Source organism: Squalius cephalus, assembly GCF_949319135.1.
Source record: "Squalius cephalus genome assembly, chromosome: 1".
In the NCBI taxonomy this organism is placed as follows: Eukaryota; Metazoa; Chordata; class Actinopteri; order Cypriniformes; family Leuciscidae; genus Squalius; species Squalius cephalus.
In genome coordinates, this window is record NC_137122.1 from 68977330 (window position 1) to 68990493 (window position 13164).

The 13164-nt window shown below is 42.4% G+C and overlaps 1 protein-coding gene across 2 annotated transcripts in view; it reads right to left on the reverse strand.

The window, feature by feature from the left end:
• Nucleotides 1-5279, reverse strand: part of LOC307165356 (uncharacterized protein) — a 31302-nt gene extending 26023 nt beyond the window's left edge. Inside the window, exons 1-5 of one of the 2 annotated variants that reach the window (XM_079882911.1) lie at nucleotides 5142-5279; nucleotides 1489-3553; nucleotides 807-884; nucleotides 605-661; nucleotides 14-73 (exon numbers count right to left, since the gene is read on the reverse strand). In XM_079882911.1, the coding sequence (XP_079739037.1) occupies nucleotides 63-73; nucleotides 605-661; nucleotides 807-884; nucleotides 1489-3553; nucleotides 5142-5216 (2286 nt within the window). In that variant the 5' untranslated portion in view covers nucleotides 5217-5279 and the 3' untranslated portion in view covers nucleotides 14-62. The remainder of the gene's footprint in view (nucleotides 1-13; nucleotides 74-604; nucleotides 662-806; nucleotides 885-1488; nucleotides 3554-5141) is intronic. The other variant, XM_079882910.1, reaches the window with a different exon arrangement.
• Nucleotides 5280-13164: the final 7885 nt, after the last annotated feature.

The following is a 13164-nucleotide window of genomic DNA, read 5'->3' on the forward strand; positions in this document are numbered from 1 at the left end:
AAAAACAGCTTACCCTTTGTTGTGTGTGGTTTGTCCAAGTCCTTGCCAATTGGCTGCGGTTCTTAATCCTTGCCTGTTATAAAACATATGAGCACAACTGAGGAGACTTTAAATATAGGTAATATACAGTAATGGCACAGAATGCTGACTAAATGGATACCAGTAATTGTGCCACACATCTAATTTACCAAATATATTGGGGTTTATTTTGTTTTGTTTTTATGAAACTGTGTTTTGTTGTAACTGTTAGAACAGGGGATTGTTTTTATACTTTTGAACAAAAGATCAAAAGCTGAAACAACAAAAATGTCTTTTCACTTCCTTCTCTTCTCAGATTAACCAATAATGACGATATAAGTAAGGGGCACTGTGTGCAATTAAGTACTCTTTTTTTCTGTTGGTACACACAGAATAAACAATACTATTTTCAGAAAAATGTATAAGAGAAAATTATATAAAATTATCTTAAGAATATATATTATCTAGGATATAAAAAATAAATAAAAGCAAGTGAAAACATGCAAATCATAAAGCACTGGTTCTTTAAAAGTAAAACAATATCAGAAGTCTTCATAATCCTCCTGTTAAATTTAAATCGTATTACCTTTGGATGGTTGTTGATTGTGTTGTTCAGCTTCATTAGTGGACTCCATTGATTTGTCTGGACACATAATAGCTCTCTTTTAGTAAAAGAATATTCAACAAGCACTCCTAAATATCAGTAAACACACTCACATTTTTCTTCCAGTAATATTCAAGCCTTTTCTAGCTTTCCCATCATTCCCTTTCAGTAGCTGACTACATACCTGCTGAATCTGAAGGTGAAGCACCATTTCCAGTCTCATTTTCAGAGTCTGATCCATCACTGTCCATCAGTACTCTCTCTATAAAACACAGTAAACATACAAGTAAAATTAATAAGTAACGAACAAAATAGTTTTTAAACAGCTACATTCAGCTACACCAATGTCTATAACCAACAATGGAGTTCCAGCTGATCACAACATGGCATTTGATAATTTTCAATCTGCTAGTTTATTTATTTAAATCAATCAATTGAAAATTTCATTGGCATTTGACAAAATAAAAAATCTATGGAAGAATACATTGTAATGAGGTTCAGATGTCATGGGAAGAAGGAGGCGGGAACCGGCGAACATTTAAAGACTTTTAATAATAAAAATAAAACAAATACAAAATGAAAGTAAAAGCCAGCAGCCCCTCACGGACGACTGCTGGCCACACAAAACAGAAACAACACATCAAATAAAACTCAGGCCTGTTCCTCTCTCGCTCTTCACTGTCGTCGCTCCTCCGTTATGCTTCCGCTCCTCCGTGAGAGATGCGAGACCGGTGCGTCGCGCACGTGTCGCTCATTATCAATCACGCCACCGGCCTCACGCCGTCCTCCCACGGCCCTCGACCTCGTCATGCTCGCCACATACATGTAAATGAATTTACTTAGTTATTAACTCAGGCCTGTTTTACCTTGTGGATCAATCTGCATCTCATCAAGATTCCTTCCTTTGAACTCAGATATCTGTCCTCGTTCCATGGCCATAAGAACCTTACTTATTTTGGCAAGCTGTAATGTGCCTTCGGGTAACCTATAATACTGCCGATGGACTCGGATGTCATGTCCGAGGAAGTCAGCAAGGTCATCCATTTCATTGTCCTTTAAGTTGAGCACCTTGGACACAGTGGCCATGTGCTTTCTCAATCTCGTGGAGGATAATGCCTCTGGGTGTTTTGCTCCACAGCTTTGAGCAATCTTACGAATAACATCTGATCCTCTGAAGTGACTGAGTGCTTGTGGTCTTCCAAACATGAATACATTCTCATCGGGCACTTCACAGTTACGGCGAGTCTTGACAAGTAGCTCCATCGATGTCAGCATATCCGGTGTGAGAAGAATGGGGACCTTTCGTCTTCGTTTGCCTCTTATCTCAATTCTTTGGAAGTGCTTACAAAGTTTCTTCTCAAGGTCAGACAAAGCAAGCTCTACATCTGGATGAGTCAACGAGGTATCCCTCAGTGTAAAAGCAATAAGGGACATCTTGGATACTTCTCCTTCTCTTCTACGATTAAAAAGTATTACCTGACAAAGTGTCATTTTTGCAAGTTCTGCCCAGTTCTTGTTACTGGGTTCTTCCTCAAGTTTTGTTTGGTACTCCTTACTCTGTCTGTCAAGATACTGGTGCATTTTTTTCACATCTTCAGCAAAGGGAAGGAGTTGCGGAGAGTTCCATTTTGCCTCACTCAAATTTTGGAGGGCCTGGGATGACACACACTCACTCCATTTAGTGTCACAGATTTGTTTGAAGGCCTGCACATTGTTAAGAGCATTCTTATCGCCTGACATCATTGCCTCGCATTCAATCATGTTGGCCAATTTCTTGAGGTTGTGCCCTAACTTTAGTGCTAAAGATGGTGCTTTGAATGTGTTAGTTTCCTCATTCAAGCCAGACACACTGTGAACTGCTTCAATCACATGAGGAAAATTAGCCGGTACAAAGAAATCTGACACCTCCTTCAACTTGCCAGTTTGTTTTCCTTGGAGAACTAGTCGCCCTGTCTCGCGCATCTTTTGCCTGATATATTCATGTTTTGTGACATCATGGCCATGCTTATTAAAGAGATGTTGCCTTAATTTTAATATGATTTTCTCTTTGCGGACAACATTTGTTATCTTATCCTCATGCATTTTAAGCACCATTTTCCAAAATCGTGCATTCACACTCTCTGGAACTGGTTCAGTATACGAGCAAAGGGCCTGAACTCGAGTTTTTCCTGGCTTCATTCCTTTGACTTTTTTGCTTAGATGGCATCTCTGCATGTCCCTCCATAATGATTTCCTCTTTAGGTAGGCCTCACAGTTTACACAGTGCAAGTAATCACTTGCTGTTACTGGTGCAATGGATTGCTGTCGGGGTATCACCAGTCCTTCTCCTTCTTTAAGCACCCGAGTATTATGACAACGGTTCCCTTTATTTCTCAATAAACTCAGCTGTAATCGTCGCTCTTTAGACCCTTTCGGAAATGCAACTGCTCTTGCCACCTCTGGCTTATCTTTGTGCTTTGATTTCAAATGGCGAGCCATTTTACTGAATGGGTTAGAGCAGAACAAGCAGAAGTACTTTTTGTTGTATAGTCTGCCGCCATCTGTTTTCTTCTTCAGCATCATGACCTTCACATTAGAAGTATCAGGTGAAGAGTATTGGCCGCTGATATGCTCATCCGATGAAGAGGAGTCGCCGCTGTCATGTTCGTCACATGAAGAGGATTGTCCGGTGTCATTTTCAACAGATGAAGAGGATTCTTTGGTTCCACTGGTAGCCGAGGAACTAGAACGTGTCACACGCTTTCTTTTACATGGTTTAGATCTTGATGTTTTTGACTGAACCTTTCTTCTCTTTTGCTGTTTGACATTTTTTGCTAAACTCTCTTCCTTTGCTGACCTGTCACTCTCTGATTGATCCTCTGTGTCCGGTATATACTCGCTGAACTCTGAACTTGATTCTTCTGTTTCATATCCAAGCATTTTCATGTCAGGCTGTGAATAAAACGTACGAGTTAGAAGTCTTGATCAGGAATGCCAAGACAAACAACATACTACAATTATGAATGCCTGTCCAAAGTGAAACTTTCAGTGTGCAGATTTTATAAATAACAATGCAACTTAATTTCCAGGCTATAGTGGCAATAGTAGTAGTAGTGGCATTAGCGATGCATGAATATACCAACAAATCATAACCATTGAGTTGAGTCATTGCTGATAGAGATATATGTCAAGAAATCCGATCAGACATGAAGATGTGCGCTTAAAGAAACACAAGATAATAATATGAACAAAAGAAAAAAGATCGCAACACAGGTTTCTCATTTGCTCTGCATTCATATATTATTGGTGCTTTTTTCGCAGAGACTCATAGCACGAGCGTGATCATCTGATGAGTGATTAACTGTTTCTTCTGACAGTCATCTAAGAATGGGGGGAGGTGGGCGGGTTGGATGAGCATCCCTATTGGACGAATCTGTTGGTAATGACCATGAGCACATTCTGTATTTGCATCAAGGCAGGCAAGAACCTGAGAGGTCTGATGAACACCGGTGGCATGCTTGAGGAAGGGACAAGTGAAGCAATGCAGTAGCAAGCATTTCAAGTTTCATGGTGCCGACTACAGAACCTGGTCAGACAGAGGACTCACCCCATAACCTCCATGCAACACGAGTCCCTATACAAAGCAGGAAATCTGAACAGCGTCAGGTTAAGTGACCTGCCGCTAAGTAAAAGGAGAGCCTTTAGTTGGATGAGGATGTAGAGAATATCCTGGAGAAGACATCGAGGGGCAATGGGAAACTCCAGACTATGTGCACACTCATAATGAACATAGGCACAGAATGTTTCGGTGTCATTGAAGAACAGGTCAAAAGTGATCTAGCTAAACCTATCAGAAGTATCTCCTCAGGGAGGACTGCCCACCACAGCACAGGACTGGCAGCGCCAGGTTGACCTAGGAAGGCAGCTTCAGTTCCCAGAGAACATCGCATATCACACGGCTCGAAACCATTAGTAGCGAACATCGGTAGCGAAACCAAGTGGTTTTGATAGAACTAACTGTCCTCTAAAGACAGGACTGAGGAAGCCAGCGAGTTAAAAAAGGCAAAATATTAAGAGCTCGTCTCAGTGTGTTGGAGCAATGGCGGGAGATCTCGGTGAGAGCCAGTTGAAGATGGATGTCAATGCTTTGCTGGGAAATGAGTACAGCAAACTCTAAAACTTCTCGGTTTTAAAGGGAAGAAGAGCTATCAAGAACATTCATGAGACTTCTGAAGAGGCCTTGCAATGGGCGGATCCGTGGCTTTATTTTGGGGAACCCTGTGGCTCACTGTCTTGGGTGTAGACTGAGCAGTGTGACCTGGGCTCAAAATCTAACCCAGGCCCTCTACTGCATGCCAATGCCAATGCATGCAAAATTACCAATTTGTGGGCCAACTGCTGACTAGAAGGGCCTGCTGACTGAAAACGGCAAGCTCAATGTTATGATGTTGAAAAATGCCCCAAAGTTCACTTGTTTTACGAACATAAGAATGACCTAGCAACCGAAGGTATATAAACAAAAGCATTTAATACAACTAACCTTTGTTTTCATGCTCTGATATAAAAACATGGTCTTCTCCCGTTCATCATTTACAGTTTTTGTGTGCCCCTTCATGTAGCGTTCTTCACAAGCATTGTGATGTGCTCTAAGTTTCTGGAGGTGACCCAAGTGACAGCTTTGAACCTACAAAACAAACAAACAAAAACATTTTTTGGAAGCTTTTCTTTTGCCATTTATGCTACCTCCAGAACTGAACCTTCAAATAAGGATTTATTGTTGACAGCAAACACTCTACCAGGTGAGCCACAGGGGATCCCCTATATTCCACTGAACAACTCATAAAGAGCAGGAAAATAAAAGGATAAAATAGAAAAAAACTAAAGATATAAACTAGAAATGTCTTAGTTATGGATACAGTGTCCTGTAACACAATTGTGTTTGTCCGGTAGGGTTCAGTTGGTTGCCTGACACATACCTTTGCTGGCTTGGTGCAGATTGCCTTTTATAATAGCTTGGTTGAGGCCTACTTCTAACCCTGACTGATTTAACCATTTAAACTAATTCTTGAGATAAGGGACAAAACATGTCCTACACAAAAGCCCTCTTTATGTTAAAAATAAAGAAATTAATCAAAATTAAAATACTTAAAGTTCAATCTAAAGGAAATCTGGATACTCAGGACATTCAATGCTTTTAATTTCTTTAGTATTATTTTAAATACATGCGCTATGTTTGAAAAACACATGTAATTTAGCCTGTCCTCAGCATGAGGTCACAATGTAAAACTGCCAAACAAAGTGTTTAAAAATGCAACAAATTCAAAAATATCCATTTAAATTGAAAGACAGAGATCTGTAATATATCAAACAATACAAATATATAGTTATAGTTAGTACATGTAGTTGATTAATACTACTCAGTATAATGTAACTACGTCACTTTAAAATAAAGTGTAATCATTTTGGTTTTGCAATATGGGGAATTATTGTATTAATTTTATTTACATATATATTTGGCCTGATTAACATGCCTTATATACATCTTTACATCTACTGTCACCATGAATTCAAAATTTATGATTCTTATTTTTAATGGAATATTTTTATTATAAATAATTAATTTGTATCACCACAATAGCAAACCCTGATGTAATGGACTTCAAAGACAGAGTGAACATGTACAATAGCATTTCGCACTGCTGAATTAATGCAGGTCAGGCACAAATAAAATGTACGTAATTGTTGCGATTTATAGACAGACTACAGATACTTTGATTCACATTGGGAACATTTCTGTTGCTGCTACAGGGCGGCACATAATAATGCTTACCGTTACACAACCTAACATACACTTCTTGTGTTCTGTAAATAAAAAATAAATAAAAAAAAACAAAAAAAAAACAAACGTTTTTCTCCTTTTAGCGGTACCGTGTGTCTTATTTTGGAACTGGAAGGATTGCTGTATAAAAATTTGTTAGTTGTCTTAATTTGTTGTCTTGTCAATCAGCTAGTCAGTCAGCTCCTTTACTGAACGCAATAATTACATTATTACAGACTTTACACTGTTGTTGGATGAATCAAATTAAAATAGTATGCTTTTTAATGCGTCTAACGAAGTTATTTCATTTTCAGAAAAACTTGTTCCCTTATATGGTTCATTAGCTGAGACCTTTGTCTAGAAATATATCAATTTATAATAATGTAGTATTAAATAATAAAAAGTAAAAACTAACTTCTAAAACTGTTTTGTCCCTTACCTCAACCATCAGTTATATATATATATATATATATATATATATATATATATATATATATATATATATATATTGTAGGAGCATTAATTATTTGATCTTTATTATTGGTTATTCACTGTCACGTGGGCACAGGTGATCACTTCCGTTTTCTTTATTATTTCCTTTGGCGGATTGTTTGATGCTGTGTTTGGAAGGGGCGAGTTGCGGGAGCCAACTTTCTGTTGATCGTATTGCGTTCATTGCTGCATATCAAGATACAATAAAGCTGAAATCAAGATACGATCCTCATCGTCAGTCTATTGTTTTGGTAGCTAGCGTCCGATATTACAAATGAGTCCGAGCGAGTCACGAGCCATCCCGCTACATAGCCTCTATGTGGCTATTGGATGCCGCGAACACACATATACTGTATATGACCGGAGCGGCACCATCTGTCGTTCACGAGCAGCACCAGTCCGCCTCCTTTCGTCTTTCCACACTTCTCCGGCTGTCTGTTCGCCCGCACTATGGTGAAACCAGGTATGTTGACAGCTGAGTCAGGGACAGCATCGGTGAGCCACGTCTCCGTAATACAGTATAGACTGCATTCCCGATAGATCCGATCAGTTTTTATCAGGGCCTCCAACTCCTCACACTTATTAGGCAGCGAGTTAACGTTGCCCATGATGATCTATGGCAAAAAAGGCTTATACCGCCACCTCCTAGCCTTCACCTGAGCTCCGGCCCGGCATCCACAGAAGGGTTTTCGCAACGCACACAGGATCGGGTGAATACCATTAGATTTTCCTTGTGGTCGCAGGTAAAGGAGTTTGTCGCGTGAATATGTTATTAAACACATTTTGTACCACAATCAAACACCATACAAAGACGCATTTACTCAGCACAACACAGAGCTTTCCGGACTTGCTGCCAGCACAGTTGGCACATGCGTACTCGATGCGTACATGACTACAAGCCGAAGGTTATGGGGGACTTCAACGCCCACGTAGCGACAGTGACACCTGGAGGGGCGTGATTGGGAGGAACGGCCCCCCTGATCTGAACCCGAGTGGTGTTCTGTTATTGGACTTCTGTGCTAGTTACAGCTTGTCCATAACGAACACCATGTTCAAGCATAAGGGTGTCGATCAGTGCACATGGCACCAGGACACCCTAGGCCGGAGGTCGATGATCGACTTTGTGGTCATTTCATCTGACCTTAATTTATACATTTATCTCTGTAAAGCTAAGTTGAAACAATCTACATTGTTAAAAGCGCTATATAAATGAAGATGACTTGACTTGACTTGACTTGACCTCCGGCCATATGTCTTGGACACTCGGATGAAGAGAGGGGCAGCTCCGCCCCTCCGCCCCTCCGTCAACTGATCACCACCTGGTGGTGAGTTGGATCCGATGGCGGGGGAGGAAGCTGGACAGACTCGGCAGACCCAAACATACTGTGAGGGTCTGTTGGGAACGTTTGGCCGAATCCCCTGTCAGAGAGATCTTTAACTTCCACCTCCGGCGGAGCTTCGACCGGATCCTGAGGGAGTCTGGAGATATTGAGTCCGAGTGGACCATGTTCTTCACCTCCATTGTTGACGCGGCCACTCGGAGCTGTGGCCGTAAGGTCTCCGGTGCCAGTCGAGGCGGCAATCCCCGAACCCGGTGGTGCACACCGGAAGTAAGGGATGCCGTCAAGCTGAAGAAGGAGTCATATCGGGCCTGGTTGGCTTGTGGGACTCCTGAGGCAGCTGACGGGTACCGAGAGGCCAAGCGGAATGCAGCCCGGGTGGTTGTGGAGGCAAAAAATCGGGCCTGGGAGGAGTTCAGTGAGGCTATGGAGAAGGACTACCGGTTGGCCTCGAAGAGATTCTGGCAAACTGTCCGGCGCCTCAGGAGGGGGAAGCAGTGCCCTACCAATGCTGTTTTCAGTGGAGGTGGGCAGCTGTTGACCTCAACTGGGGATGTCATCAGACGGTGGAAGGAATACTTCGAGGATCTCCTCATTCCCACCATCACGTCTTCCATTGAGGAAGCAGAGGCTAAGGGCTTGGAGGTGGACTCGTCCATCACCCAAGCTGAAGTCACAGGGACCGGAGGGTGTGCTCCAACTATAGGGGGATCACACTTCTCAGTCTCCCAGGGAAAGTCTATGCCAGGGTACTGGAGAGGAGAACACATCCAATAGTAGAACCTCGGATCCAGGAGGAACAGTGCGGTTTTCGTCCCGGTCGTGGAGCACTGGACCAGCTCTATACCCCCTACAGGGTGCTGGGGGGTTCATGGGAGTTTGCCCAACCAGTCTACATGTGTTTTGTGGACTTGGAGAAGGCATTCGACTGTGTCCCTCACGGAATCCTGTGGAGGGTGCTTTGGGAGTATGGGGTCCGGGGCCCTTTGCTAAGGGCTATCCAGTCCCTGTACGACCGGAGCAGGAGCTTAGTTCGCATTGCCGGCAGTAAGTCAGACTTGTTCCCGGTGCATGTTAGACTCCAGTAGGGCTGCCCTTTGTCACCGGTTCTGTTCATAATTTTTATGGACAGAATTTCAAGGCGCAGCCAGGGGCCGGAGGGTGTCAGGTTTGGGGACCACATGATCTCATCTCTGCTCTATGTGGATGATGTTGTCGTGCTGGCCCCATCAGACCAGGACCTCCTGCGTGCACTGGGACGGTTTGCAGCCGAGTGTGAAGCGGCTGGGATGAGAATCAGCACCTCCAAATCCCAGGCCATGGTCCTCAGTCAGAAAAGGGTGGCTTGCCCACTTCAGGTTGGTGGAGAGTTCCTTCCTCAAGTGGAGGAGTTCAAGTGTCTTGGGGTTTTGTTCACGAGTGAGGGAAAGATGGAACGGGAGATTGACAGACGGATCGGTGCAGCTTCTGCAGTAATGTGGTCGATGTGCCGGTCTGTCATGGTGAAGAAAGAGCTGAGCCGCAAGGCTAAGCTGTCGATTTACCAGTCAATCTACGTTCCTACTCTCACCTATGGTCATGAGCTGTGGGTCATGACCGAAAGGACAAGATCCCGGATACAGGCGGCCGAAATGAGCTTTCTCCGCAGGGTGGCTGGGCGATCCCTTAGAGATAGGGTGAGAAGCTCGGTCACTCGGGAGGAGCTCAGAGTAGAGCCGCTGCTCCTCCACATCGAGAGGGGTCAGCTGAGGTGGCTCGGGCATCTTTTCCGGATGCCTCCTGGTCGCCTTCCCGGGAAGGTGTTCTGGGCACGTCCCACCGGGAGGAGGCCCCTGGGAAGTCCTAGGACACGCTGGAGGGACTATGTCTCCCGGCTAGCCTGGGAACGCCGCGGTGTCCCCCCGGAAGAGCTGGAGGAAGTGTCCAGGGAGAGGGAGGTCTGGGCATCCCTGCTTAGACTGCTGCCCCCGCGACCCGGCCCCGGATAAGCGGAAGAAGATGGATGGATTGATTGTTACGAAAATTGGTATGGGTCATCAGCACGATGCCCTGAAGGAGCGTGAGAAGTTTCGAACTAGCGTCACCTAGTGGTCAAAAGTTATAACAAAATTTCTAAAAAGGCTAATAACTTTTGAATACATCTGGCTATTGAAATGCCACTGGTCTTAACCTGTTAAGCTGCAACCCCACTTTTGAAAAATCCCCATAAATGGCATACCCAAACTGAAACAGATACAGTTCATGAACCCTTGGTATAGTTATAGTTATAAATAGCTTCAAAGTTTTGTAAAGTTATTAGAAATGTATTTTTATGAAACATCTCCATGAAAATAAATTTTGGGGGTGGCTTGGGGGTGCAGACTAACTTTTTTTTTTGCTACATGCCATGGGATTAATCAATGCATGCTGATGAATGATGTATAATAATAATAATTAATCTGCATACCCTAGTTTTGCACTGATGTAAAAAGACTGACAGTGACACAATAAGACCTAATGTTAGCAAAATGTTTTGATCTCTTAAAAAAAAACTATTACAAAAAATGTATGTTCTTTAATGTTTGATTATAATTTTACTGTCTTCACATAGGGATGGGAATTGAAAAGATTTGATCAATAATAATGCCACTGACGATTCTGATTATCGATCCAATTCTTTAACGATTCTCTTATCGATTCTTGATAGCACTGTGTGGAAAAATGTAGTCATATGCTTTTAAAAAAACAAAACAAGTGGTTTTATTTATTTTAAAGTTTAAGCTTGAGTTAGCAAACTGTACTTTTTATATAATTTATGTAATAAATAGAACCTTATTGTAAAGTGTTACTGATTAGTTATACACCGATTCAGACGTCTCCTGAGTTCACTGTTGGAAAGATCAGTTGTTTTAACCATTCATTAAAATGAATCGGTTCAAAGGAGTCATTAGTTCGCGAATTGGACGTGTCGTGCGCGTTGTGTGATTATCCCAGCAGTTAGGACATGGACATCCAAGATTTGTGTCAACATAGAAAACATTTCATCACTGTATAGTTTTATTTCGTTTAATTAAAGTGTTGTTTTATGTCAGCTGAATGTCCGGAACGCTTTTCAGAGAAGATAAGGAAACTTATTTAGCACAATTTACACCCAGCAGTAATTCAGGAAAAAAAAAATCTCCGAATGCTCCACATGAAACTTTGGTCTTCCGACCTTTTAGCACCGTGTCGATTTATTTTGATTAATATGTGCAAGGGAGAGAGCAACACAGCGCCTAGTTTGGAGAAGGTTAAGTCGTTTACACAGAGAGTGCGCGCGCGCGACCGGCTCTCTCTCTCTTGTTCTTTCAGTTAAACATATGCCCTGTCACAAACGCATCCGTTCATCTACATTACTCACCGATCAAATAAGACTTTGGCGGGACAAAAATTCACTTTTCACTTTTCACCCCAAAAATTTCACCCCATTCCTATTTAGAAAAAAATCATAAAAGAATAACTGCTAGGTGGCAGGTGAACCTAGAGCTAGGTAGCATGTTAGCTTAGCACACCATCAATACATGACAATATATGAGATTAAAACAATGTTTGTGCTCCAAACTTATTGCATGACCTTTCCAACGTGATGATACGTCACGTCATCTGTCTAAGTTATTTGTCTGTGTACTCCGGTTCATGAAGGTAGGGAAGGGCGAAAAATTTCATCTCATTTTCTCCTCCAACTTCAAACTCTTCTGACATCTTTGTTTTAATTTATTATTATTATTATTTTTATTTATTTTTGTGACCTTTCCAACGTGATGACGCCATCTCAGAGATGGTACACGACGAGCATTTGTGGTTAAAAAGTTTATTTGTATCTCAAAGTGGGGACAAGATGGCGCCGTTGTGTTTGGCAAGCCGTCTGTCGCTCTTCTTACTTTGGATTATTTTCAGTATGTTCTGCTTTTTTGTGATAAAAATGTGGCCTACAACCTTTATTTATGATTGGCAAATGCTGCTAGATATGAAAACTTCAATCATCGATATCGACAAGGATTTATGGAGAGGTTCTCACCCGTTTTACTCATCGTTCTGGATGAATATTCCGGAACACCTGTGTCGGTACACCTCTACTTTTCTTCATAAAAAAACGCTGTAGAAGACGCGGCAAACGAGGAGGTGTTGCCATCAGACTTAAAGTCAGAGTGGACATTCCTGTTTGCTGCTCTGCATGGAATAACGTTACATCTCACCGGAGCCACTGGATTCGGCCTATTGTTCCTGACTCCCTCAATGCTTCTATGGTGTGTCTACTTCCCCGAGTTCGTCGAGGTGGAGTGCATCCTCAGTATCTGCACCCGCTAAACAGAGGGATTCAACCAGAGAGTGATCCCACACTGCTTAGGATGGCATTACTTAATGTGCGGTCCTTGGTAAATAAGACTTTCATTTTACATGACTTTTTTATTTCACAGAACCTGGATTTCTGGACCAAACTGGGGGACTCAAGTCCCCCAAAATTGCTCATTTTTTAATTCTCCACGATCCTCTGGTCGTGGGGGAGGTTTGGCCGTTGTTTTAAAAACTCTTTTCACGGCCGTTTCATTCCAACAGACGCTTATGCGAGTTTCGAGGTTCAAATGTCTTTATTGAACACGGAAAATCCAGCATTATGTGCAGTCGTTTACCGGCCCCCACAGTTCAATGATTTATATTTGAGTGAATTTGCAGACTTTTTGGGGAATGTAGTAACAACATATGACATATAATTTTATTGCTTGGTGATTTTAACATTCATATCTGCCAGTGATGCGCGGGTCAATGTATAAACAACCCGCACCCGATCGACGTTTTCAACTAACCCGCCCGCAACTCGGACCGCAAAAAAAGAAAAAGAAAATATTGTACCCGACCCGCTTCCAGACCCGCATTTTTTAAAAGTAGGCTAGTAA